The sequence below is a fragment of the Emys orbicularis genome, chromosome 1, assembly GCF_028017835.1.
Source record: "Emys orbicularis isolate rEmyOrb1 chromosome 1, rEmyOrb1.hap1, whole genome shotgun sequence".
Lineage (NCBI taxonomy): Eukaryota > Metazoa > Chordata > Testudines > Emydidae > Emys > Emys orbicularis.
In genome coordinates, this window is record NC_088683.1 from 179284479 (window position 1) to 179311529 (window position 27051).

Consider the following 27051-nt stretch of genomic DNA (forward strand, 5'->3'; position numbering starts at 1 on the left):
GGTTTTGCATACAGGGACAGACAAAGCAACTGCAATCTGGTAAAGTCCCAGACTATAATGGGGATAAGGAAGAGCAGGATGTGCAGTTCTCCTGGTAAGGTTAGGGGGGCAGGTGGGCTTTCAGTTGCTGGAGGACTTGGAAAGTCTGGAGACACTCTCCAGCAAGCGAGTGATTCCTCTTCCTCGCATGATGCTTGTGCTACATGGCGATGTCACTCCAGAGGGATGTTCACCTATAAAATTAACCAGTACATTTTGCAAGTCAATCAGCATTTAAAACATTCATAATTCAAGAGATCTGCTGTCCTATCTCCCCTTGCTCCAGCTGAAAACTAGTGGGACTGCACCTTTTGATTGAACTAACCAAGAGGCAGTGTCTTGGACTTTGAAATGCTGTCCTCAAAGTACACCAAGTCCATCAATGACGTCCTTCTGGCAAAGGCTCATGACTTGTAGTTTGTGGTCTTAGTGCAGGGGTTGGATTAGGCAGGTCAGAGAACTGGTATTTTTCCCTGTTTGCCATCTTGTGCTCCAGAATCTAAATTTTCATTTAAAATCCTCCCCGCCCCAGCCTGGTCTACACGGAAGGATTGAACCAATTCTAGTTGCTGTTTTGACTGCCCTTACTCAAACCCTAATGGGTATTAGTCTACTCTAGTTTCAATCAGTGGTAAATTGCAATACAGCACGTCCTAGTTTACCCTATCTACACTAGGGGTTTGCATCAATGCAGCTACATCACTGGCTGGAAACAGGGCAAATGAGGTACACAAAGCCTAATTCTCTAGCCCTTATGGATGTAAAGGAAACCAGTCTTAAAAGTGTGAACAGAGTGTTGAGACAGTGATGTCTGCTAGAGTTTGCAGACAGCTGACAAACCAGATCTGAGGGCGGAATGAACGGCAGCTTTCATCCTGGGTGTAGACCCAAGCTGGAACACGCTATTGACAACTATTTTGCTGTTAATAGGATTCTTTAGGCTGGTATGGAAACTTAGTTTGATGGAACCTTTTTGCTCTTTCACATTTTCTATTAGGCATTCAGATGTCTGAGCACATGTGTAAAGTTACAAGTTAAATGTAAATCTTCATCAGAGTAATGTTAAAATTGAGCATTTAAGGACAAAGTCTAAAAAGGCAAGAGTTAGGTTCTCCTAGCAATGTCAGTCCACCCATATTGCACATAGCTATTGAACTTGAAAAGCAGAAACTGGTCCACTGTCTGTTGCTCCAAGCAAACCATTGCCTTTAGTGAGGTTATACAGAGCTAGAGCAGAATTTGGCACAGTGCATGCTGTACATGTGGGTTAATACTGCCAAGAGTATTTATACAAAGGAAAAATTCTCAGTTGTTTTGCTTTTCTTTATGAGCTAAGTAAAGAGCGTTTGCTCCAACTCCACAATACTGCAACTTGAAATATAGCAAGATTGTATGTGCAGTAAAAAAAAGATTTTAAACTAAGCCTATTTAAATTGTTTTTCTTCCAACTCACAGCTACTAGCCCTCACTGAAGACTAGCCATGATCTGACATTTCAGATACCCTTGTGAAAATGTCATACTTTGTGGCTTAGGAAGAAGATCTGTTTCCCTTGCTCACTTAACTCAGAAGTACCTGGGAAAATGCAGCTCTCATTTTCCATAAAATAAACATTATCTTCGGGCTCTGACCAACTAAAGAATGTTTTAGCTCCAAAAAGGCAGATTTTCAAGGAGTCAAGTTTATAATGGAAGTCACACTGCAACCAGTATTCACTGAGTTTGTATGTACTGTACTTTTTATACAAGACTACGTGTTGGGAAGACAACCCACCAGGAAGTCCTCTCTCAACCCTGGTGTATGCTGAGAGAAAGGAGGGCTGCAGGAAGCTGGAGGTAACAGCACACAAGGAGTGCTGAACACAATGAATTGGAGGAGTCCTTTTTGGCTCTGGGAATTCTTTCCAGTAAAACTGGCACTGGCCCATCTGGTTAAGGTCAGACATTAAGAGTTCAACCAAATCTACAACTGTATACATGAACGAGCTGAAGCTGTACCACCCAAGGGAGGTATTGGGATGATCATCTGGCCATTTACTGTATCCAGAGACAGGGGGGGCAAAGGAGGACAGTGCCACAGTCATCTGATAAAGACTTAATTCTCATTCTTTCCTTTCCCAAATCTGAAAGTCTCAAACTCACCAGCAGAAGAGGCAGCACCTTGTTTCTCAACTGGAGAACTGAAGTATCGATTACAACCAGGATTCTGAGCCCTCAGCTTCTGTAGCAGAAAAAATTCAAGTCCCCTTCTCAGAACAGACAAGTGTTCTCTTTCACATAGCATCCACCACACCTACTCACGATACCCAAGAGTGCTGGGTAAAGATTTAGGCAAGACAGAATATCTGGCTGCTTATCTGCATAGGATTTAAACAGGTTAATTCTCCCTGCCTCTTATTCTAAAAGAAGCATTTTTGCAGGTATATTTTGGAGGACCTGATGGTCAGATCACAGCTTATGTAGCAAAGGGTTGGGACAAACTTCAGAAAGATGTCTAGTCAGCTAGTGGAGAACTTTCCTGGTTGGCTTTCCCAATACCCGTTGTGCATTATGAACAAGAATGTCACCTGCTGTACAAGTGAATATAGCCAGTCTGACACCGGAAGGTCAACTCCATTGCCCCAGAAAGAAACCAGGCCACCTTCAGGAAAAGAGTAGTCATAGCAGCCTGAAATAATTCAGCACAAATTCAAAGAAGATGACCTGGAAACGTCCAGCATCCAGTACCACCACCTTGGGGTTTATATTGTTGCTGGAATCATAGTCTTGCAGAGGTAGGTGAGCTGTTGTGAGCGAAACTCCATACACGCTTGCCAGAGTGTTACTGATGCAATAACTACATTGAGCAAAGGGAAAAAAAAAAAAAAAAAAAAGTTCTGATAAGAATTCTGTACTGTATTTCTTATATACAAAGGCAACATAGCCCCAGGCCTCTTTTACAGTGAAAGACATACAGAAGGAATAGCTGCTATCACCAATACAGTACTTTGAGGTTGGGGGGGAGGGAGGGAAGGTGAGATAGGAGGACTACACCCTAATAACATCCTTTCATCCAGAAAAAGGCTAATCTTCTTTAAAAATTATCCATGAAGCTACAAGAATCACTTGCCCCCATCACCCAGGGTGAAACATGACAATTGTTTAATGGTGCACAGCATTATTAAATCAGTTTGAACAGGAAGACTGCTACTATATCCAACTGTTGGGGAGATAATGCAATTATTTAAATGGATATTTGCCTAAATTACCCCTTTTACTTCCAAAAAGCACAGCGCACAGGGTCATACGTGAATTTCTAGGATAGAAATTGGTAGAAAGTCTTCACTATATTTCATCTCAACACAGGAACTCTAAGCTGCTATTAAGAAAGCACAGTGAACTCTAATGCAGACGGCACAATCCTCAATATAATTCTAATACATTAGAGCAATCAGAGTCACCAGACACCCACCAAAGCACAGGCACTCATGGGCAGAGACTGGGGGGGGGAGCACTGCCCCCCCCAAAACTGGATATATTGCAGAGGTAATGCATGGGGGGGACGCCCAGATTTCTCCCTTCTATTTGGCCCTGCTTCCTCCCTGCGGAGAAATGTTTGGGGAGGGGGAGGGCTGGGCGCAAGTGGTGACACCAGGCCCTGTGTGTGTCCAGGTCAGTTTCCCCATGTGAGCTGTGTAAGGGAAGGGCAGGAGAGCAGCTCCCGATCGGCGGGTAGTAATTGATCTATCGGGGATCGATTTATCGTGTCTTGTCTAAACACGATAAATCGATCCCCGAATCGACGCCCTGTACTCCACCTTGGCAGGAGGAGTAAGCGGAGTCGACAGGGGAGCCGCGGCGGTCGACTTGCCGCCGTGAGGACGGCCAGGTAAGTTGAACTAAGATACTTTGACTTCAGCTACGCGAATAGCATAGCTGAAGGTGTGTATCTCAGATTGATCCCCCACCCCCCCAGTGTAGACCAGCCCTAAAAATTGTCTGCAACATAGACACATCTCCTTCATGGTACTCACGCAATTTTCTTGCAGGATGCTAAAGCGCAGAACAGGATGTCATTCTCTTCATGCCACTTGCACCTAAGTGCAGATTGAAATTCTTCTGAGTTCATAATGAAAACAAAACTACACTCTTAATTGAGATGGATATAATTAATCTAGTTGGATTAGAAACCCCTTGGCTGATGCTAACCTCCCTTTCTCCTAGTCACTTTCAATGTAATTACACCCAGATCTAGAAAACTCCTGACACAGTCTTGGTGCCCAAAAGTAACATAGCTTGGGCCCCTAAGTTTACATTTAGTTAAGAGGTTGTAGTTTTATAAAACCTAATAGAAATTCTCTTTTTCTTAAAAAAAGAAAAGAAAAGTGAATTTAAGGAAAACCATCCACTTGAAGTCTTTTTAATTTCAAAGACTTAAAAGTAGTTTTTGGTACTATACCTGCCCCAGATTCTCCCTGGGAGTTTGTGATTTTGTAGTCACAAGGTTCCCCTTTTTTTAATTATTATTATTATTAAAAGGACAGTTTCTTTTCCCTGTTGGTGTGTGAATGACCCACACAAACAGGGGGAAATGACTATACAAAGGAAATGGTGACACTGACTATACAGAGTGCTGTCAAAAACTCAATAACCAGACAGATATTTCTCTCCTATAATCTTAGAGTTACAAAAAGTTTACAGTCTTAGTTGTTACTTATAACAATAGCAGGTAAAATGTCAGAAGTAAATGGACAGTGTCACTTTAAGCTTCTCCTGCAGCATTTGCAGCCCAGATGTTGCAGCACTGTGCTAGTGCATGAGAACCTGAAAGTGAAACCAAGAAGTCTATCTTTGCTGTCCATGATACACATTCAAAAACTGAACGTAAGGCGAGAAATATATTCAAACTGAATCTTATCCAAATATAAGGTGTTTTGCTCTCAGAGATATCCATGAAAACCCAGTTAAGTCAATGGATTTTCATGGATGAAACCAAAGAACCTTGCTCTGATTTCTAATCTAAGCACCTCTATTAAAAAAAAAAACTATTTTGGCAGACAGAAATGGATATACAGTCCAGCAGGATAATTCCGACTTACCTGTATTTTAATTTATGGGGTACAAATAAGAACATCTGACTACTATAATTCAGTGGATTATTAATGAAGCAAACATTCTTCCAAACCTTTTCTTAATGCAATTTTAATGGAAATTCAAAGCAGCAAAGATGTTCATATTTTGAGATACCTCCCAAACACAAGCACATGGAAGTATTATCTCACCCCATCCCTTTCCACTCTCAAGTCAAACCCACAAGCCTCTGCTTCACAGACTTCAAACCTATGCTTATGCTTGAAAAATCAGAGACATACTGTCCAAGAGCGCATTTCCTCCAGCCACATCTGAGCCATGATCCCAGGAGGACCAGCCTTAATGATGAGACTAGAGTCTTCAGCTAACCTAACACTGAAGTAAGAAAGGTGTATGTGTGCAGCCTGTTTAAAGCACCTGGCTAACAGATAGTTACCACTATAACATCTTCCTGTTCAGGAAATAGGGAAGAGCCAATGCCAGCCTACCTAGTGTTACTGGAGTAATCCCACATGAAGACATCCAGCAGGTTGCGCACCCAGGTCTTGGAAGGCTCCTTTTGAAGTTTCCGCTGGTACAGTTCCACCACCAGGTTTTCCACACTGAGAAGCTCCAGCTGGTTCTCAATGCCTGTTATTCAGAGAAGACTGAGTCAAGAAGAGGAGAAGGAAGGGCAGAAACTTTGACAAATATAGGTGGGACAGAGGAGATGCTGCTGAGATACTAAGACTCCTTACAATCTTAAAAAATTAACTTCTCACCTGCTTCCTTAGCCATCCATTTCAGACACCAGTTGACTCTGTACCAGTCATCAGACTACAGAGAAAAAGGTTTCACTGTCACATGCTCCAGAACACAACTACAGCTATGGAGTGGAGTTTAGTTTTCTCCGCCTCCCCTCCCCCGCCACTCCTAAACCATCTTCTCCAGCTACTTTAATTCTTGCACAAAGCCATTTTCACTCTTCCTGAAAGTTCTTCATACATCCTAAAGAGGGCTCTGGCTCAGGGTGCGGGCTCTCGGGTGGGGCTGGGGATGAGAGGTTTGGGGTGCAGGAGGGGGCTCGGGTCTGGGGCCAAGGGGTTTGGAGTCCAGGAGGAGGCTCAGGGCTGGGACGGGGGGTTGGGGTGTGGGAGGAGGTTCGGGGTGCAGGCTCCAGGAGGGAGTTTGGGTGCAGGAGGGGGCTTAAGGCTGTGGATGGGGTGTGGGAAGGGGTGCGGGAGGGGGTGCGGACTCTGGGAGGCAATTAGGGTGCGGGAGGGGGTTCCGATCTGGGGCAAGGGGTTCAGGGTGTGAGCTCCGGCCGGGCAGCGCTTACCTCAGGTGGCTCCTGGTCGGTGGCGCAGCGGGTCTAAGGCAGGCTCCCTGCCTGCCGTGGCTTCACGCTGCTCCCAGAAGTGGCTGGCATGTCCAGTCCCTAGGTGGAGGCATGGCCAGGAGGCTTTGCGCTGTGCATGAGGCCCGCCCCCGTAGGCACCGCCCCTGCAGCTCCCATTGGCCGCAGTTCCCAGCTAAGGGGAAGCTGTGGAACCATCACTGCGGGGGCAGCATGCGGAGCTTCCCTGATCACCCCTGCGCCTAGGGGCCGCAACCACATGCCAGCCGCTTCTGGGAGCTGCGTGGAGCCAACCAGACTTTTAATGGCCTAGCAACCCTAGCTTCCCCCCACGGGTGGAGGGGGTGGGGGTTGAGGCTCGGGGCTTGCCGCAGGCTGGATGAAATTAAGCAGCTGGCCGAAGGTTCCCTACCCTTGCTAAAAAGGCTTCTTTGGGCAACTACAATAGGACTGTGTGTTTTGAAGAGCTGCTCTAACTTGGAGGGGGCTGGATTGTACCTTGCAGTACACAGGTGGCCACCTGCCGCGGTTTGGCCGAACAAACGAGTAAAGTTCACGTAACACAACAGGGTGACCAGCCTTCGAGAGCTCAAAACCAGAGATGGGGATCTTGTGAGTGGCATCGCCTAATGGAGGTTAATGAGGAGAGAGAAAAATGGGATATGAGCAGTCCATTTTTTTTTTTTTTTTTTTTTAATTAAAGAAACACGCACTCCTTTCTCTACTCCTAGGCCCACCTACCATCCACAAGTAACATCTGCAAGGTTCATGCACACACCAGAACCTCACCTTTAACATGCACCTACTTATTTTCCCCAAAGATCTGGGATCATCTCAGGTGAGAGCCCTACGTTGCTTTAAAGAGAGAGTTACCCAAGCATTTTGATAAAGGGAAGCAGCAGCTGTGTCAGTTAGCAGTGTGTGTAGGGACAGGAAGTCCACTAACTGGAATCTATAAACACTGCTCAAATGGCGATACAGGGAAAAGGTAAAAACAAAGCAGTGCAAGTCAAAATAGCAGAGAGGGCCAACCGACAGGGTTGTAGGAATACTTTAACTTGTTGAATGTCAATGCTGCATGGAGAAGTATTACGTTTGTATTTCTAGAGGTTCCTCTTTAATAATGATACTTTATATTAGCATCTTCCAGTTTGGGAAAAAACAAGATTCCAGTGTATTTTTTTACCCATTTATTTATTTTTTACAAGCTACGCGCACACACACGGGGGAGTATCAGAGGGGTAGCCGTGTTAGTCTGAATCTGTAAAAAGCAACAGAGGGTCCTGTGGCACCTTTAAGACTAACAGAAGTATTGGGAGCATAAGCTTTCGTGGGTAAGAACCTCACTTTTTCAGATGCAAGTAATGGAAATCTCCAGAGGCAGGTATAAATCAGTGTGGAGATAACGAGGTTAGTTCAATCAGGGAGAGTGAGGTGCTCTGCTAGCAGTAGAGGTGTGAACACCAAGGGAGGAGAAACTGCTTCTGTAGTTGGATAGCCATTCACAGTCTTTGTTTAATCCTGATCTGATGGTGTCAAATTTGCAAATGAACTGGAGCTTAGCAGTTTCTCTTTGGAGTCTGGTCCTGAAGTCTTTTTGCTGTAAGATGGCTACCTTAACATCTGCTATTGTGTGGCCAGGGAGGTTGAAGTGTTCTCCTACAGGTTTTTGTATATTGCCATTCCTGATATCTGACTTGTGTCCATTTATCCTCTTGCGTAGTGACTGTCCAGTTTGGCCAATGTACATAGCAGAGGGGCATTGCTGGCACATGATGGCATATATAACATTGGTGGACGTGCAGGTGAATGAGCCGGTGATGCTGTAGCTGATCTGGTTAGGTCCTGTGATAGTGCTGCTGGTGTAGATATGTGGGCAGAGTTGGCATCGAGGTTTGTTGCATGGGTTGGTTCCTGAGTTAGAGTTGTTATGGTGCGGTGCGTGGTTGCTGGTGAGAATATGCTTAAGGTTGGCGGGTTGTCTGTGGGCGAGGACTGGCCTGCCTCCCAAGGTCTGTGAAAGTGAGGGGTCATTGTCCAGGATGGGTTGTAGATCACTGATGATGCATTGGAGAGGTTTAAGCTGAGGGCTGTAGGTGATGGCCAGTGGAGTTCTGTTGGTTTCTTTTTTGGGCCTGTCTTGTAGCAGGAGGCTTCTGGGTACACGTCTGGCTCTGTTGATTTGTTCCTTTATTTCCTTGTGTGGGTATCGTAGTACCCACACAAGGAAATAAAAGCATCTCTCACACGGGGGAGATGCTTTACCCACCACTGAAAGGCAGCCACCTCAGAGATGGAAACGACAGCTACGAAACATCACGCACTGAAGTTACACAGACGTTTAGGACAGAAATACTGAAGCTAACTGGAATTCCACGTGGGAGGGCAGATCATAGCCAACAGGACATGATTACCCACAATGGACGTTTGGGCAAGACACCATCATTAGTGAAAAGTGTCAGAGGTTCTTTAATGACTAGTTATTCAGAAAGAAGAGCTCTTGCTCTACAGAAGACACAGCATTATGAAATCCCTCAGGAAGTTTGCTCTAGTGCCCATCTCTCTCTTGGACTCGAGATGCACAGTTCTTAGAGAAGCATCACTTCTCACAAGCAAGGAAAATGTTTGAAGGACTGGTGTACATAAGCCAGTGAAACTGCCAAACCCTGCATCCCACCCCTTTCCTTCTCAGATACTCACTTGCTGCTTGACAATGAAACCGAAAGCCACGTGGCACCTCTCCTGCAAGAGGGCAGAGAGAATACACATTTTATCAAGCAAGAAACAGATACATGAACACCAAATAATGAACAATATCTCGTTGTGCTAGAAGAACGGCCATCCTGGGTCAGACTAAAGGTCCATCTAGCCCAGTATCCTGTCTCCCAACAGGGGCCAATGCCCACAGGGAATGGACAGAACAGGGAATCATCAAGAGATCCATCCCCTGCCACCCATTCCCAGCTTCAGGCAGAGGCTAGGGACACCATCCCTGCCCATCCTGGCTAATAGCCATTGATGGACTTATCCTCCATGAATGTATCTAGTTCTTTTTTGAAACCTGTTATAGTCTTGGCCTTCATCCTCTGGCAAGGAGTTCCACAGGTTCACTGTGTGTTGTGTGAAAAAAATACTTCCTTTTGTTTTAAACCTGCTACCTATTAATTTCATTTGGTGACCCCTAGTTTTTATGTTATGAGAAGGAGTAAATAACACTTCCTTATTTACTTTCTCCACACCAGTCATGATTTTATAGACCTCTATCATATCTCCCCTTAGTTTTCTCTTTTCCAAGCTGAAAGGTCCCAGTCTTATTAACCTCTTCTCATATGGAAGCCGTTCTATACTCCTAATCATTTTTGTTGCCCTTTTCTGAACCTTTTCCAATTCCAATATATCTTTTTTGAGATGGGGTGACCACATCTGCACACAGTATTCAAGATGTGGGCGTACCATGGATTTATATAGAGGCAATATGATATTTTCTGTCTTATTATCTATCCCTCTCTTAATGATTCCCAACTTTCTATTCGCTTTTTTGATTGCTGCTGCACATTGAGTGGATGTTTTCAGAGAACTATCCAAAATGACTCCAAGATCTCTTTCTTGAGTGGTAACAGCTAATTTAGACCCCATCATTGTATATGTATAGTTAGGATTATGTTTTCCAATTATCAACACTGAATTTCATCTGCCATTTTTTTTGCCCAGTCACCCAGTTTTGTGAGATCCTTTTGTAGCTCTTTGCAGTCTGCCTGGGACTTAACTATCTTGAGTAATTTTGTATCATCTGCAAATTTTGCCACCTCACTGTTTACCCCTCTTTCCAGATAATTTATGAATATGTTGAATAGGACTGGTCCAAGAACAGATCCCTGGGGGACACCACTATTTACCTCTCTCCATCCTGAAAACTGACCATTTATTCCTACCCTTTGTTTCCTATCTTTTAACCAGTTACCAATCCATGAGAGGACCTTCCCTCTTATCCCCTAACAGTTTAGTTAACAGCTTTATCTACCATCGTGTGTCCTTCCATAACTGCCATGAATGTTCACTTATTTAAAACTTATTTTCTTAGCTATACTCATTTGCACAAACTCTGCACAATACACACATTTTACAACCTGTTGCATACCTCTGTTTCGACCACTATCTAGGCAAATGCATTTTACTATTAAATCCAACACACACAAGCATGCAGCATCCCACCTACACAGTAGTAGTTTTTCTTCCAGCTGATGGCTAGACAGCTTCGTAAAAGATTTTATTTCAACTACTTTCTCACAAGATTTCTTTTACCTTTCAAGTTCTCACTCAGTTGGATGCCAAAGGCCACCTTTCTGCAGACTTTAGTAGAAGGCAGCATTAACCACAGGCATTTATGCTGCTGCTATCTACCTAAAATTCTCAACTTCTGGAAACAGGAGCGTGTCTTATGCTAGAAACTTGAACTGGGTTGGGAGAAGTGAGATTAGAAAGTCTTCATCCTTCCACACAACTGAAATGATGAGTTTCCTCCCCTCCGTCTGTCCCTTAAGGCTCACCGGGATCTACAAAGCGGTGGAAATCTGCTGTTATGCCATCCTGTAATGAGTATTTGACACAGCCAATCTCACAAGGGAGGAAGCGCTGCTCACAGGGAGAGGGCAGCTCTCCATGACTGTAAATGTTCAGGAAGCAGAAGATGTTCCCAAGCACAGCTGGAAGGAGAAATTTGCAGGGGTCACTAGAGGAGAGAGCAAGCAAGTTTTTTTTCCATCCAGTGAACATTATTATTTATATTGCAGCAGTACTTATAGGCCCCAATCAAAGATCAAGGCCCCACTATGTTAGGCCACACAACTGAGTAAAGACACAGGATAACAATTGGATGAAAAACAGGGAGTGGCATGTGGAAGGACAAGGTAACCGTTAAAAGGACACTTGCATAAATCAGGAGATTCTGCAGTCACAGTTCACCTCCAGCTTAATTCAGATGGTACTGTTTTGTAAATATCACAGCACAGGTTAACAAGAATGCCAGGGGCCTGGAATCCATCAACTACCACCACTCATGCCTCCCTCCAATAAAGCTCTCCAAGATTTTGTCTCTAAGTAGGGATGGGAAATGTCACCGATACCAGGAACTCTAAACAGCACATTAAGCTTCAACCAAATCCAGTGGGAGGCAGACTGAACTAAGGATATAGTGCTTTTACACTGGAGGGCTGAAAAGAATCAAAGAGCCCTTAGAGAGAGCTCACCTCTAAAATAACAGAGCAAGAACATGTGACAGGTTATGTATGTTACAAACAAGAAACAATGCTCAGACTTAGCATAGCAACAGGTCCAAACTACTAAAATATTGACTTCTGTCAGTGAAAACTGTACAGATCATCTGTGTTTCAGTGACAACTAAGGGTATTCCTTCACCCCCAGCCTAGCCCATTCTCTCTTCAATAATATTTTATTTATTGCTTGCACTGGTTTTATGTATCTTGGCTGGTGGCTTGACTGTTTATAGCATTTTGTAAGTGCTACTGTATATTATACTAGCGCTTCTCAGAGGCAGGGTGAAGTGCACTGTGGCAGTGCTCTGAGTGTTTCCTTTGCTGCTAGTCAATGCTGATCAAAGTATCAGTTTTACACGGAAATGCAGATGGGAACAGATTGGCTTTTCAGGGTTCTATTTAGTAAGACACTAGCCAGCCAATGTGCAAGTACAGCACTGACTGACACAATAGCTTTCTCCCCTGCTAGGCTCTCCTGTTACCCAGTGTCTATACTGTTGTTCTGAGCTCGCACTTGGACATCTAAAAACTCCCCACCCTGTTATACTTGACATAAGCACTGGACTAGGTCTTGTATATCCCTAATGAAATGGAAGTTACAATAGAAATGCTTTCCTGCAGCAGTTCACTTCGGTTTATCTCCAATCATTTACAGACATTAAGGGCCTTATTCTGTCCTCAAATATGTACATGCAACTCCCATTAAGTTTAAAAGGAGGTACAGCCACACATCTGTGGGCAGAAACTGCCCCCAGAACATTATGAACTACATTTCTATTATGAAATCCTTTGTTACTGTAGGACAACTTACAATAGTAATTTTAACTAAGTTATTTTTTGTCTGACATATTAAATATATTCAGATCTAAATTAAACATGAATTTCCCACTTTCCCCAGCTAAGGCCTATAAGCCAGATGTAGCAATTCTGCTCCTTATGGAAGTCATCCAGCACTACAAGATCCTTAGGATTAAGCTTCTTTAGGTTTACTCTACCCTGATCGTTCTTCCAAGGAAGACTGATGGCATCTGGAAAAGAAGCGTGTCTCTGTATCTGCCTGGGCAGTGGTGCAGGAACCGGAGAAATCTGACTGGGAGGCTGTAGAAGACAAAATAGAGTTAAATCTATAGTCTGCTCCTCCAAAGTCAGAGAAGGACCATAAGATAGCTCCTCCTTTGTCCTCTATAAATGGACGGCAGCACCGCTCCTTCTAAACCCACCTAACCACAGTCTGCAGTATGCAGGCAGAACCTGCCGATTACGAGCAGGCATGTTTTCTCCTCTGACACAAAGGATATTAGCGGTGCCCACACCAATTTACCAACACATGGAAAGAACTATAGCCAAGCCTCTGAATTAAAAAAATGAACATCAACAGAAGGACACTTCATCCATGTTTAGGTTTGTCACATATCTTCCAAGCCTACAGACTTTCGTCCCTTCCCCTAGGATGTCACTAACACAGTTTCCCCCCTAACTGAAAAGCCTATAAAGAGCAGGCTAAAGACAATTTCTTTCACATCTACTTTATTAGTCATTATTACACAATATTTCAGAAGTTAGAATTACAGGGTAAGTAATGTCCATTTATTGCTTCTCTGAAGGTATCATCATGCAGGATTCGCAATCTTGGGTCTTGCGTCTCCAGTACAAATCACGAAAAAATTCTCATTACTCTTAGGGTTTTTTACCTTCGGATACACCTCTAGGCTGGCCTCAGAGCTCTGGCCCCCAGAATATGCTCTAACTTCAGGAACATCAGAGGGCCCAGAACATTTAAACTAGCTCCTTTTAAAATGTGGAAGCAAGGGCTCCCCAAACTTCAATTATATGTAAGAGACCTACACACTTCTACGTTACGCCAATAATCTTTTCTTAAAACAACAACAACAAACAGTACAGAGGAAGTCAACCTTCTCAGAACATGTAATCAACAATGTAGAAGTGAGTGCTCACTGTGTGAACAAAGGACACATTACATTATCATCTGAACCCCTCAAACTCTGAGGTGTACAAGCATGACAACATTGCTGGAGAAGCAGAATTACAAGGTAAGCAATTTTCCCTTCCTTAAAGATATTATTTAATACAGATTCCCAACCCCGGAGAGGAGGTACGTTCAACGGATGTCCTGAAATAGTAAGTTTAACAATGAACATGACCAGAATGTATATCAGTGAAGAACTCCTCCAAAAATTGGTCAACTTCAGTAAAGACATCCTAAAAGAGAAATTATAAGCAATGGAATTGTTTGGATTCTCCTTACTTTAGGAAACAGTTCAGTATGACTGAAGAGAGATTTCCCCCCCACACACCTCTGAGATGTGTAATTAGTAGAACAAAAAGAGTTAGGTGAACTTAAGGGTTTCATTTCCCCCCAAGTAAAGTTGCCTAGGATCTTGAAAGTCAAGCATGCAGAGAAGGGCCTCGCTGGGACGGGGTTGCATGTGTGGGAAGAATGTAGGCAGGACGAAAGTGGAAGTAGGATTCTTGGGCAGAAATGTTGTCAGAAGATTCTGTACCACCACTATAACTTTGTAAAACTTAATATAAGGTGGATTAGTCATTAAAACCTGAACGCATCCTAGGAGTAGAGATAGTACACTTCCTGGTGATGGTTATCACAAAACTTCTGTCCCCAGGTATTGAAAGGCTCAAAAGGAACTTTTCTTTAGCTTTCTCAGGATCATATTTGTTATGTGACACCAAAACTTTTTAACAGGGTCTGGACACTGGCAGGCCAGATGCCAGCTCTTATCCAGGCTGCAGGCATTAGATAAGAACTGACAATCTTGTAGCTGGAGACCAGATCAGGTCACCTGTAGGTTAGTTTTGCTCAAAACAGGTATTAGTCTTATAAGAATGTATTTAGCGTTTAAACTATGAAATGCTTGTAAGATGCTGCGTGCATTAATCTCATTTGCAATGTCTGTATTCCATGCAATAAGAAACTATGTAAGTTTTGCCGAATAACTTTAAAAAAGTTTGCTCTGAACTTGCAAACTCAGTCCCGGGAATCACCCCCCACCCATTCAGAAGGACTATCAAAATCAGATGGGTCATCAAGGCACATCACAATACAAAGGACTGGTTAATGGCTCTCTCACACCTGGGAAATGCTATGTGCAAGGAAGCTCCTCCTGTTGGCTTGGAAGCTGAATGAAGGGAATAAAACAAAGTCACAGAAAAATTTCGATCTCTCTCCTCGCTGTTTGAACTCTGACAGGGCCAGATGTCCTAAACTGAGGTAGAGATCCCCAGGGGTTACCCCTGAGTCCGCCCTGAAAGACCCTTTGAATTGACAGATCACTACAACTCTGTCACTCTTAGGATTTAAGTGGTAACTCATTGGTGTGTGTTTGCTTGCTTTAATCTGCAAACAACTCTCATATTGCTTTCTCCTAGCTAACAAACCTATAGGCCATGTCTACTCTACTGATAGGGTGACCAGATGACAGAAGTGAAAAATCGGGACGCGGGGGGAGCAAAAAACAACAACAAGCCCCTCCCCCGTGCACGCCTGGACACCCCCCCCACCCCCAGCGCCAGAGGGTGCGCTCAGGCCACGTCCCCCAGCCCCCTCCCTCCACTCACTCTCGGCCAACTGCCACTCGTCCCCTCCCGCTCCGCTCGGAACGTACTAACGCTGCAGATGGGGCTGGGGAGCCGATGGCCAAACACACACCTCCCCTCACACCCCGCACTGGGGCTGGACCGGCACGCGTGGGAGAACCCGCCCGACGGGACGCTGGGCTACTGGCCCTTTAAAGGGACGGAGAAGCGTCTGGTTCACGGCCGGATCGCGGTTCCCTCAAGTGCGGCCCCAGGGCGAGGGCCGGCCCCGAGAGCACTGCCTCCACCCCGGCCTCCCCATGGGTCTCCCGTCCCTGCAGCATCACCACCCCACCCTGCACGGGCTACCCAGAGCGGCATCGGACACCCCCCCCCCCCCGTCCTCCCTCCCAGAGCCTGCCTGGCACAGTACCCCCCCTGCCCCGCAGTGCTAGCCTCAGGATCCAGCAGGCAGGTCCCGTCCGGGGACCCCAGCGCCCCGCACCCACTTACTGCTGCACTCTGGGTCGGTGCAGCGCTTGCACTCGGCGAAGCACCGGTCCAGGTGCTTGGCGGCCAAGCAGAGGGGTCACTGTGCGGGCAGGAGCAGGGCAGAGCAGGGCAACTAGGGCGAGGAGCAGGAGGGAGAAGCGCAGCCATGCTGCAGCCATGTTCGCAGGGCTGGCAGCGGGGGGAGGAGGGAGCGTCCCTCTGGCTCCTGTCCGCATAGCTCCGGCACAGGTCAGGTTGAGGGGGGCAGGGCGGCTCGCTGCCGGCGCCTACAAGCCCCGCCCCTGCCTCTGTGCATGCCTGGGGAGTGGGGCTGCAGCACTCTGCAGGCGCCTGCCGGCTGGCAGGAACTCAGCTGCACTGCCCTAGGGCCCGGAAGAAGAGGTGAGCAGTGCCGGCTTGCCGCGGTCCCCCCGATATCGGGACAAAGTGCGTCCCGACCGATGTAAGGTCGGGACGCGGGACAAGTCCCCAAAAATCGGGACTGTCCCGATAAAATCGGGACGTCTGGTCACCCTATCTACTGAGCTTACACCGATGCAGCTGCACAGCTGTAAGATCACTCATGTAGCCACTCTGCTGACGGGAGAGAGCTCTCCCAATGACATAATTACACCACCTTCAACGAGCCGTCCATACCGGCGCTTCTGTCGGTGTTACTTATGTCACTCAGAGGGGTGTTTTTTCACACCCCTGAGCGACATAAGTTATAATGACAAAAGAGCTAGAGTAGACATAACCTTAGACAGTTTATTACAGGATTGGCTACAGCGGCTGTCTCTGGTGTAAGATCTAGGGTACCAACTGACCTAAGGGTAAATGACTGGTCTCTTGGGACTGGAAGCACCCTGAATGTGCAGTGATTCTTGGTATAAGTGACCATTTATCACTAATTGTGTCTTTGTCTGGGTGGCAAGACAGGCTTGAGAGTGTGTGGGACTGTCTGTGACTCCATGATAAGACTGTTATAGTGATCCAGGAGTTCACATTTAATACTGGCTTGGTGACATCTAATTCTAGAACACACCACCAGTTTGGGGTGTCTGCCCTGAGGTAGGCACTCTCAGATGTGAGACACTCCAGACAGTGCGACACAGGGGTTTCAAAATGTCAAGCTTCAAATGAATCTGATGAAAAAAGGCTATAGAGACATTGTCGTGTCTTTGACAAGGTCACTTGTTCATGAAAAGCAGTAGAACGATGACTTAAGGAAGTAATAATACAGCTCTTGTGCAGAGCAAGTAAAGGGGTTTATGGGCCTGTAGGTAACACACACCAGATCTCATCCATTTGCAAAGAGAAGGCCATTGAGGACAAGGTGATTCAAGCCACTTGCTTTGAGATTTGCTTGCCTACAGATTTCCACCTTGACAGGAGCCGAGTTGTCAGAGAGAATGCATCTAGGTATGGATGGAAGGAGCAAGCAAGTGCTAGACTCAACCTGCTGATATCAGTTTGGGCCACCTGCAAAAAAGCCGAAAACCAATCCCATGTAAGGTGGTAAGAAGCTAACAAGATCTCCAAAAACTTTTTTCAGAGTAGCAGCCGTGTTAGTCTGTATCCGCAAAAAGAACAGGAGTACTTGTGGCACCTTAGAGACTAACAAATTTATTAGAGCATAAGCTTTCGTGGGCTACAACCCACTTCTCCTGAATGATGCCAGGACCTCTGACTCCAAGAGTAGCCAGCATAGAGACACAGACACGTCCATTCCCAGACAACAAACATGTCCCACATTAACTCTCTTTTCTACTATGACCAGGAGACTAGAGAGCGGTAGTTCAAGTTAAAGAGCACTTCATCTCTAGAACATGACACTGGAAGAGTTCTGATCGATCACACTATGATCCATAGATGAACTGTGATGAGCTACGAAGAACCGTCTCAGTCTTCCTCATTCCCCTTCCTGACAGATAAGCCGCAACTAGAAATGTTTTGCAGGACAGATCCCACTCCCACATCTGCAAGACCTCCCAACGCAGGAAGCATGATCCAAGTCTTATTACCTACTGAGATAACATGTGATGAGAGTTTCTTCAAATCATGACCACCCTTTAGAGATACCAGGTCTCTAGCACTACTTAGCGTTTTCAGAATCACTAATGCATATCAGCATTCTGGATAACTGCTGTTCCCAGGGAAAGACACGTGTCCTAGTAAGAATTTGAAGGGTACAGTCCACCTCATAATTGGAACCCAGTTGTGAGTTACACCAGTATATACGATATTGTCCATAAAGTGAAACTGCATGGAACATAAAGCAGGGTTCTGCTTGGATTGTTTTTTGGTCTGACCACTTAAGAGAAATTTTGTGCTACCAATTTAAAATGGAAACAGATAAGCTCTTTGAGGTATGGATCTTGTCTTCTTGCATACATATAAAGTGCCACAATAAAAATATGCTACTTGGCAGAGCTAAGAAGAAAATCATTATGTCCTGAGATGGACAATACAGTAACTCCTCGCTTAACATTGTAGTTATGTTCCTGAAAAATGTGACTTTAAGTGAAACGACGTTAAGCGAATCCAATTTCCCCATAAGAATTAATGTGGGGGGGGGGGGGGGGGGGGGTTAGGTTCCAGGGAAATTTTTTTCACCAGACAAAAAACTATATATTATATAGATATACACACAGTATACGTTTTAAACAAACAATTTAATATTGTTCACAGCTATGCTGATTGTGAAGCTTGGTTGAGGTGGTGAAGTTAGAGGGTGGAAGAGGGAGGGATATTTCCCAGGGAATGCCTTGCTGCTAAATGCTGAACTAGCACTCGGCTGAGTCCTCAAGGGTTAACACATTGTTGTTAATGTAGCCTCTCACACAAGACAGCAGAAACACGAGGGAGGAGAGACAGCATAGCAGACAGAGACACACACACCTTGTGTGTGGGGGAGAGAGAGAGATGCACACTGCCCCTTTAAGTAAGCTGACCCACTCTTAAGTGCATTGTCTTTTTAAGTGGATCAGGAAGTTGAGACAGCAGCTGCTGCCCCAAGCTCTCTCTGTCTCTCTCTGTCCGTGTCCCCTCCCTGCTCTATATGGAGAAGGGGTAAGCGGGGTGCGGGGGGGAGGGGGACACCCTGACATTAGCCCCCCTGCACAGCAAGTAGGAGTCTCTGGGAGCAGCTCCAAGGCAGAGGGCTGGAGCAGCACATGGCAGTGGGGGGGGAAGAACAGCTGCTGCACAGGGAACTTAGGGGAGCGGGGAGCTGATGGGGGGCTGCCGGTCCACCCTGGTTACAAGCCCCCACCAGCTAGCTGCACGGGCTGCTCTTCCTGCAAGCAGTGAACAAAGCAGGCGGCTGCCAAATGACGTTAGAAGGGAGCATTGCACAACTTTAGACGAGCATGTTCCCTAATTGATCAGCAACGTGACAACGAAACAACGTTAACCGGGACGACTTTAAGTGAGGAGTTACTGTAGTCTATATACAGAAGATGCACCAGTGTAAGGCTATGGCTACACTTGCAGATGTACAGCGCCGGGAGTTAAACCAGCCCTTAGAGACAGCAGCAGGGAAAGCGCTGCCATGTGTTCACTGTCAGCTGCAAGCACAGTGGTGTGGCCACATTAGCAGCTCTTGCAACACCACAGAGAGCAGTGCATTGTGGTAGCTATCCCAGTGTGCAAGTGGCTGCAGCGTGCTTTTCAAATGGGGGGGTGAAGTGTGACAGGGAGTGCGTTGTGTGTATGGGGGGGAGTGTGTTAGCATGCTGTCTTGTAAGTTCCGACAGCAGCAGTGGGAAACCCCAACATCAGTCCCCACCCCCTGCCTCTCTCTCTCACACACGCACAAACTCCTGCCTCTGCAGCAGCAGCATTCCACAGTAATGGTTTGCTTTTTCCCGGAGCAGATAAGCATGCCGGCTGTCAGAAACGGAGCTTTGAACGGGGATATCCGCATGCCTGCAGCAGAGTTCAAAACAATGACGGGGAGTGGCCACTTGACTTCAAGGGACTATGGGACGTTTCTGGAGGCCAATCACAGTGCAGTAATGAAACACATCGTCCACACTGACACCCCAGCACTCCAGCCGGGGCACAGCAAGCTATATGCTTCTTGTAGAGGTGGACTACCACGGGTGCTCCAGACGCAGAGTCCAGGCGCTCTACGTGCCTTGCCAGTGTGGACACCTCAGGAGTTAGGGCACCTTGGGCTGATTTAATGTGCTCTAACTTGCAAGTGTAGCCAAGCCCTAAGTTAAACTAGTTTAGTTAAACTGGTGCAACTTGCCTCTTATGTTGGTTTAAGTTTATGTACTACTGTAAATTTAACAATGGAAGCAAAACTAACATAAATGAGTGTCCACACAGAGTTGCATTGGCTTAACTAAACTGCTATGAAATCACACCTTTAAACTGGTATAATTTTGTATTTAGATGAACAAACTTTACAGTTACAACCTCAAGTGCCTGTGACCTACAGCCTTCACAGTACTGTCATAGCAAAAGGAGTAACATTTCTTGTTAACATGATAGCCCTAATTAGAGTTAGGCTTCAACCCCAAATCCAGAGTAAGGCAGACTCTGGAGGAAAAGTCCACAGTGTGGCAGAATACTGAACTGCATGCTCTCTCCTCCATTTAAAGAGCAGATGTAGGAGGAAGGTAAAGCCGCTCAACTATAGGTTTACATTGTTGGTAAATTCAAGACATTTCTGGACTACCAAGAAAGATACAATTACAAACTAATATTATAGCCATGCGTATTTCTACACTAACAAAGGAAAAGGGACAGAAGGTAGGCTTCTCGTAAGTTCTTAGGGTGGCCCTGTGTGTCACAATTTTTGACCAACCCCTGCAACTGTGTTACTCCTCTTATTCAGCCCACTCCAAATTCCAGGTTTCTTCTTCTACCTTCCCATTTACCTGTTTCATTGATGCCTGGGTGGAGTTCTCTGCTCTCCATTTATGAGCCATCTCGGTGTATTTCTCCTTTTCATCCTCAGTCAGCAACTGGGAATAAAATTGTTACATAAATTATTGTCTGACCATTTCATTCTAATAAGACAAACTTGCTCCAGAATCCAGCAAGCTCTTAGGAGAATAAGTAGTCTTCGGCTTAGAGAAGGTGAGATAAAGCAGCAATGGAGCTGGATTGAGGCAGTACTGGCTGATACACCATATTAAACACTATAAGGGCAAGTTGGCAAGTGAATTTCTTTGTAGAAAGAGATTGTTGGGTTTTTTTTTAATATTAAAGTGGGCACTGCGGGAGAGATTATGCACTATTAATAAAACTGCAAGACTAAGAGCCAAAATCAGGTTAATGAACATTTTAACAGACTGATCTTGTGCTACTAGCCACGCCCTAGCACAGAGGTTCTCAAATTGGGGGGCAAGAGGAACAGAATGTATTCGAGGGTGGGGGCTGAGAAGCCGCTCTGCCTTCAGAGTTGGGAAGCTGGAGAGTGGCAGCTGCTGGCCAGGCACCCAGCTCTGAAGGCAGCACCATTGTCAGCAGCAGCAGAGAAGTAAGGGTGGCATCCACTTTGCCTTCAGAGCTGGGCGGCAGTATATGTACCAGTGTGGCAGGAGCAGGGGCCTAAAGGACTACAGACACAAAAAAAGGGGGCCCCGATCAAATAAGTTTGAGACACACTGCCCTAGCATAAATAAATATAAGAATTTTAGCAATCTAATTCACTCTTTTACTAATGCCATTTGTTAACATTTTGCCTTTTCTTCCACCTGGACTATGCCACCAGACTGGTCGAAGTTTCATTTACTGGTTTTTAGGTATTGGCAAAATGTTTTGTTCCCACAGATCAAATCCAGCAAATACTGATGCACATGCTTAAAATTAAGGATCAAGATCTTAAATTTGTAAATTTAAATTTTTTTAAAATAAGATTTAATTTTTAAAAATGCAAAATTACATTTCTATATTCAGACTTGTATTTGTTCCCCTTTAAAGAATGGTATATTTGTCCCAAATTTTAAATTTGGTAATAAGCATTTTTAAACTTTTGTTTAAAGTGTCCTTTTAAAAAATTCTAACTGAAATAATCTTTCATTATCTTGTACTATTTATAATTTAGAAACTTCAACACTGAAAACCTAGAAGAGAGACAAACCTCACTGATTCACCAATAACATGGAAAAAATTAAAATATAGTATAAATAGTGAAGAAAATTGGATTTTAAATCCCTTTAATAGTTAAAGATGTTTCTACTTAACAGATCAAAGAACTGTCTACTATTTACATCTTAACAGTGTCACATCTACATTGGGCAGTTCAAACCAGTTACCCAGTCCCTGCAAGAGAGTCCCTTTAAAACTGAGTTAAGTCAGGAAACATGCAAACACCATAAACAGAAAAGAGAAAAAGCATTTCCTACTGCCTTTCTCTAACTAAAGAGGAAGACACTTCACTCCAGAGAGGATCTCTGTGCAGCATGGAAAGTGATGGGGTGGGTGTGTACATGTGTGTGGGGGGGAGAAGGACTTGTAGATGGGGTGCATGCCCAGGGGTAGGTGTAGGGAAAAGGTAATAGGGGAATACACATCCAGGGCAGGGTGTGCGTTGGTGGGGGGGGATGTACGCTCAGAGTTGGAGGATGTGTGCGTAGGGGAAATATGCACACCCAGGGATGGGGATCCACACCTGGGGTTGGGTGTGTGTGTATGGGGGAATGCACGCCCGGGGTTGGGTGTGTGTATGGGGATGATGCACGTTCACAGTTGGGGGTATGTGTGTGTATGGGGGGGATGCACACCCCAGGGCTGGGGTGTGTATGGGGGGATGCACGCCCAAGATTGGAGAAGGGTGTGCAGAGGGGATGCATGCCTGGAATTGAGGATATGTGTGTGGGGGGGGGGGGGTGATGCACAGCTGGGGTTGGAGGGGAGGGATATATGCCCAGAGTTGGGGGGGGGGGGTAATAAGGGGATGCATGCCTGGGGTTGGAGAATGTATTGGGGTGGGATACATACCCAGGGCTGGGGGGGATGCATGCCCATTGGCAGGTGTGTTGGGGGATGCACACCCAGGATTGGGGGCAAGTAATGGGCAGATGCACACCAGGAGTTGGAGGGTGTCTGTTGGGGGCGGGGAGATGCACGCCCAGAGTTGGAGGGGGAGGAGATGCACACCTGGGGTTGGAAGATGTGTGTTGGCAGAGGGGTTGCACGCCCGGGGCTGACGGAGGGGAGGGCGCAATGGACATCCCGAGGTGCGAGTATGTGGGGGGTCCCGCGGTGTTGGCCAGGCCCCGCTCACCGACCAGTCCCGCGAGCAGAGCGGGATGGCGTCGGGCACGCGGGCCACGGGCAGGCCGCTCCGCTGCAGCTCGGGCAGCTTCTCGCGCACGAAGAAGTAATAGGCGTTGCGCGCGCCCTTGCGGTTCGGCATGGCTCGGGGGGGGGCACCGACTAGGCTTCCGAGCCCGGGCCGGACGCCGCCGCTTTATCGCCTTTGCGGCAGCGGCCTCTCCGAATCCTCTCAGCCCCGCCCCCTCCGCGAAGAAAGAACCAATCATATCACTTAGCAGCCCGCGCGCGCATGGGCCCGACGGAGCCACGAGGCGGCACGTGCGCCAATCTCCTATTGACCGGTGAGAGAGGACCCCAGCGGTGCGCGCCCCGCGGTGCGGCGCCAGCAGGGGACACGCCTTCTCGCCCCGGGGCACGCTGGGACTTGTAGTCTCGATGTGCGGTTCCGAACCATGGGGCCAGAGCATGCTGGGAGCGGTAGTTCTGCTTGGCTCGCCCACACCCAGCGAGGGCACGTGCCAGCAGGGGCAGCTGGTGCCAGCAGGGGCGCTGTGGGGCGGGCACGCAGGGACATGCAGTATGGGGGGGATAAGGGGCTTGGTTGGCACAGGCAGGGCCGGATTAACTTTTTGTGGGCCCAGCGCCAAACATATTTGTGGGCCCTCATTGGGGAAATAGGGCATGTGATGGGGGGGCAGTCCACAGAACAAGAGGCCAGTTGGGGGGCAATGAGAAGCAGCGCAGCAGGAGTGGCTCCACTCAGCCCAGCACAAGGGCACTGTTTACAAACCCCAAACTGCTAGACACACACTGGCCTGCCCAGCCCTGTGCTGCCAGTGTGCCCCTTCCATACTGCCCCCCACCCAGTGCCCTGCCCTTATGCCAGTGCCCCCTCACCCAGAAACTTCCCCCACAGATCCCTATGCCCAGCACCCCCTGCCTAGAGACCCCTCCCGCTGACATCCCACCACAACTACACAGCACCCTGCACACCATACCCCCTGCCCAGCTCCCCACCCACAGATCCCCTACTGTCCAGCACCCCCTTCACTGTCACACCATCACAGCTGTACAGCGCCCCATATTCCTGAGGGAATTCTGCATCAAATTCTGTGCATAATATTTTAAAATTCTGATTTTTTTTTATAATAAATAAATGTGGAAGCTCCACCATGGCAGTGGGGAGCACAGGCCACTGGCTACATTGAGATGGGAGATCACCCTGCAGCCTCCCCCCTCCCCTGGGACAGGAACTTGGCAGTGAGACTGAACCTGACCCTGACACAGCACAAGGGCCAGGCCTGCCACAGAAACACCCTGGGGCCCTGCCCCTTTTGTGCCAGGCACACCAGATGTGGGCAGGGAGGCTCAGCCCGGCAGCAGGATCCAAGTGCAGAGGGACTTAGTGTGGGGGTATCCAGATGGGGGTAAGAGGGTTCTGTGGGGGAAGTCTGGGTGCAGGCAGCTCAGTGGGGGATCTGGATGCATAGGGAGGTGCCAGGTGCAGGGGCAATAGGAGTCTGCAGGGGGGACCAAGTGAAAGTGGTTGGAGCTCACCGGGGGGAGGGAGTCTGGGTGCAGGGGAGGTGCGGTTGTTGTACTTAAAGTACTGCACAGGATCTTTTCAGGGGGAATAAGGCAAACGCCACATTCATTGGTAATACATTCATCAATCAACACTGTATCATATGCATATGATCTATATTAAACTCATGCACTCACATACATACACACAAACACACTCCGTCTTGTTGTTACCAACTAGTTGCTCCCCTTAACTTCACTGGCCAGGTGAGTTAGATAGGGGAGGGGTGGAGCCGGGCTTTTGCCGATCTGGATCAATGCTCCGATGTTGACAGGACCCAGGGTCCTCTGCAAGACACCTCACATTTATAGCAGCTTCCCTCTCATGCAAATCTATACCAGATTCAAAATCTGTGTCCGTTGGTCCTTTGTGCTACTTCCTTCTGGGGCCTGGTCTACACTACGCCTTTAATTCGGATTTAGCGGCTTTAAATCGAATTAACGCTGGACCCGTCCACACAACGAAGCCATTTAATTCGAATTAAAGAGCCCTTTAATTCGATTTCTGTACTCCACCCCGACGAGCGGAGTAGCGCCAAAATCGATTTTGTCAATTCGAATTAGCGTTAGTGTGGCCGCAATTCGATGGTATTGGCCTCCGGGAGCTATCCCACAGTGCACCATTGTGACCGCTCTGGACAGCAATCTGAACTCGCATGCACTGGCCAGGTAGACAGGAAAAGCCCCAGGAAAATTTGAATTTCATTTCCTGTTTGCACAGCGTGGAGAGCACAGGTGACCACAGATACCACAGATACCTCAGCTCATCAGCACAGGTAACCATGCAGGCTGATAATCGAAAAAGAGCACCAGCATGGACCGCATGGGAGGTACTGGATCTGATCGCTATATGGGGAGAGGATTCAGTGCTAGCAGAACTTCGTTCGAAAAGACGAAATGCCAAAACTTTTGAAAAAATCTCCAAGGGCATGATGGAGAGAGGCCACAATAGGGACTCAGATCAGTGCCGCGTGAAAGTCAAGGAGCTCAGACAAGCCTATCAAAAAACAAAGGAGGCAAACGGTCGCTCCGGGTCAGAGCCGCGGACATGCCGCTTCTACGCCGAGCTGCATGCAATTCTAGGGGGGGCCGCCACCACTACCCCACCTGTGACCGTGGATTCCGGGTCGGGGATAGTCTCATCAGCTACACCTGAGGATTCTGCGGATGGGGAAGAGGAGGAGGAGGAGGAGGAGGAGGAGGACGAGCTTGCAGAGAGCACCCAGCAGTCCGTTCTCCCCAACAGCCAGGATCTTTTTCTCAGCCTGACTGAAGTACCCTCCCAAGCCTCCCAAGCCAGTACCCAAGACCATGACCCCATGGAAGGGACCTCAGGTGAGTTTACCTTTTAAAATATAAAACATGGTTTAAAAGCAAGCGTTTTTTAATGATTAATTTGCCCTGAGGACTTGGGATGCATTTGCGGCCAGTATAGCTACTGGAAAAGTCTGTTAACGTATCTGGGGATGGAGCGGAAATCCTCCAGGGACATCTCCATGAAGCTCTCCTGGAGGTACTCCAAAAGCCTTGCCACAAGGTTTCTGGGCAGTGCAGCCTTATTCCGTCCTCCATGGTAGGACACTTGACCACGCCATGCTTGCAGCAAGTAATCTGGTATCATTGCCTGACAAAGCCTGGCAGCGTATGGTCCCGGTGTTTGCTGGCATTCAAGCAACATCCGTTCTTTATCTTGCTGTGTAATCCTCAGGAGAGTGATATCGCTCATGGTAACCTGGTTGAAATACGGGAACTTAATTAAGGGGACAGAGGTGGCCGTTCCTACTGGGCTGTTTGCCTGTGGCTGAAAAGAAATCCTTCCCTGCAGTTAGCCAAGCACGCGGGGGGGGGGGGGGGGGGGGGGAATTGGCCCTGAGCTTTTCGCGTTTGGCTAGCAGGGATCTTCCCTGTTACCAGCCACGCGGTCGGGGGAGGGGTACATTGATCATCCCAGGGAATTCATGGCGGGGGGGGGGGTGTTAGTTTGGTTTCTGCAGGGATCTTCCCTGATACCTGCCACGCGGTGGGGGGAGGGGTACATTGATCATCCCAGGGAATTCATGGCGGGAGGGGGTGGGGTGGTTAGTTTGGTTTCTGCAGGGATCTTCCCTGATACCTGCCACGCGGTGGGGGGAGGGATAAAGCGATCATCCCAGAGAATTGGATGGTGGGGGGGTTAGTTTGTTTTCTGCTGCTGAAGGTTAACAGGAAAACCGCAGCAGTCAACAGGCTTTGCTTGGTATGTGGGAAAGGAGGGCGCAGAAGCCGAAAGACAATGGCTTACCATGGCTGCCTGCAAGCTGAATTCTGTTGCCCGGACCTGCGTCTGTGATCTCTAACACCAAAGCCACAGGCACTCAATATTAAGATGGAAAATGCGACCTTGTACTGAAATCACATGTGCTATGTAATGTGAATAGTGTTTTTCACCATGAAAGAGTATAAGCATTGTTCTGTAAAATGTATCAGTT

General features: G+C 47.1%; 1 protein-coding gene across 1 annotated transcript; it reads right to left on the bottom strand.

Annotated features, from left to right (window-relative positions):
- Positions 1 to 120: 120 nt before the first annotated feature.
- On the bottom strand, positions 121 to 23153 carry MAEL (maelstrom spermatogenic transposon silencer). Its single transcript, XM_065423558.1, has 12 exons — positions 23007 to 23153; positions 20653 to 20739; positions 12712 to 12814; positions 10991 to 11146; positions 9144 to 9185; positions 6942 to 7069; positions 5869 to 5923; positions 5596 to 5737; positions 4051 to 4113; positions 2741 to 2873; positions 2180 to 2258; positions 121 to 233 (listed from the first exon to the last, which is right to left on the bottom strand). Exons 1-12 carry the CDS (start codon positions 23136 to 23138, stop codon positions 121 to 123), a joined length of 1233 nt encoding a protein of 410 aa, XP_065279630.1. The 5' UTR covers positions 23139 to 23153.
- Between the last annotated feature and the right edge of the window lie 3898 nt (positions 23154 to 27051).